The 1,831-nt window shown below is 41.4% G+C and overlaps 1 protein-coding gene across 1 annotated transcript; it reads right to left on the reverse strand.

Moving 5' to 3' along the window:
• Window positions 1-343: 343 nt before the first annotated feature.
• Window positions 344-1,787, reverse strand: LOC111786740 (homeobox-leucine zipper protein HAT14-like; the record flags this gene model as incomplete). The annotated part of the gene is made up of 3 exons (XM_023666970.1): window positions 1,472-1,787; window positions 539-876; window positions 344-423 (listed from the first exon to the last, which is right to left on the reverse strand). Coding segments are annotated over exons 1-3 (734 nt in total), but the record flags the coding sequence as incomplete, so codon positions are not given.
• Between the last annotated feature and the right edge of the window lie 44 nt (window positions 1,788-1,831).

Here is a 1,831-nt window from a genome sequence, read left to right on the forward strand (position 1 = left end):
CTGGACCCTGAAAGAGGGTGGATTGTGATATCCCATAGAGTGCCCACGAGAATTCTGAACCCTGAAAGGGGGACCCTGAAAGAGGATGGATTGTAATATTCCATAGAGTGCCCACGAGAATTTTGAACCCTGAAAGGGGGTGGATTGTGATATCCCATAGAGTGCTCACGAGGATGCTAAACCCTGAAAATGGGTGGATTGTGATATCCCACTTCAATTGGGGAGGAGAACGAAACACTTTTTATAACGGAGTGGAAACCTCTCCACGAGTTTTAAAAATTTTGAGAGTAAATTCGAGAGGAAAAGTCGAAAATAGACAATATCTGCTAGCAGACATATGTACCTTGCTCTTCGGTTTTGAAACCAAACTTCCACTTGTCTTGGTCGGAGATTTAGCTGCTTGGCTAGTGCTGCCTTCTGCTTCTGTAATTTGGATATGAAATTATTAGGGTTTATATATTACAAATTAATGATTTGCAATTAAAAAAATAAAAAATAAAAAATAAAAAAAAAGTTTTGAAATAAAAGGGGGACTTACAGGATTGAGGGTGCTATGTTGTTTGAAGCTTTGTTCAAGAAAAGCGGATTGTTCTTTAGAAAGTCGGAGCTTTTTCCGAGCAGACGCGTTTTCTTCATCGTCGCTGTTTCTTGACGACGATCTTTCCGTCTCCATTTCCATGTCTGATGATCTCTTGCTTCTTGTTCTTCCTCTTCCTCCTCCATTTCTGACCCCAAAATCCATTTGGAAAGACGTTACCGTACTGTTTGGAGACTTGTCTTCTGTCTCCTCCACCGGTATCATTTCCACGGCCGCCGCCAACGCCGGCGGCCGGTTTACGTCCAATACTTTGTCCGTACAACCCAATTCCGGCATCACTGCACAAATAGCACCAGAGATTCACCTCAAATTGACCCAATTCCCCAATTCTTGGATCATCAAAAATTTAATCTTTAACAAAACCCATCAAATAATAACTAAAGAAAAATTTTAACAACTCTAAGTCCACGGCTAACAGACTTTCAAACATTCTCTCAAAAATTTTAAAACGCGACTACTAGTGACACGTTTCCACATTCTTAGAATGTTTCGTTTCCATATTCAACCGATTGAAACATCCCTGAAGAGAGGAATGAATGCGAGGATGTTGAGCCTTGAATAGGGTGGACTGTGAGATCCCACATCAGTTGAATAGAGGAACGAGTGCTAACGAGGACGCTAAACTTCAAAGGGGAGTGAATTGTGAGATCCCACATACAAATAAGTGTTCGTGAAAACGCTAGATAGAATATAAATTGTGAAATCTCGGGGACGAGAGAAATAAACCATTTTTATTATGGGGTCAAAACCTCCAACCCATTTTAAAAACTTCGGATAAAAAAAAACAATATATGCTAACAGTGAACTAAACCGTCATCATCCAAAATATATATATATATAAAAAAGGAAGAGGAAGGAGGAGAGTGTATTTACAGCGATGAGAAAGGCATGAAAATGGAAGGGTTGAAGAAGATTGATGAGAAGAACGAGGAACCGGAGACAAAGGAAGAAGATCCAGCTGAACCGGCGGATCCAAACCGTACCCAGAACCGGGAATAGTTTTTTCATCATCATCCTCATCTTCATCCTTTACATCTCTTCCGTCCTCATCATGAACCCGACCGAAACCAGAACCCGAACCCGNCTCATCATGAACCCGACCGAAACCAGAACCCGAACCCGAACCAGAACCATAACCATAACCATGACCATGACCATGTCCCAATCCAACACAAAACCCTAAAGCCATGAGAGAAGAAGAAGAAGGAATAGAGCGAACCCCAAATGGGTTAT

Source organism: Cucurbita pepo, unplaced genomic scaffold (genome assembly GCF_002806865.2).
Source record: "Cucurbita pepo subsp. pepo cultivar mu-cu-16 unplaced genomic scaffold, ASM280686v2 Cp4.1_scaffold002639, whole genome shotgun sequence".
Taxonomy (NCBI): domain Eukaryota; kingdom Viridiplantae; phylum Streptophyta; class Magnoliopsida; order Cucurbitales; family Cucurbitaceae; genus Cucurbita; species Cucurbita pepo.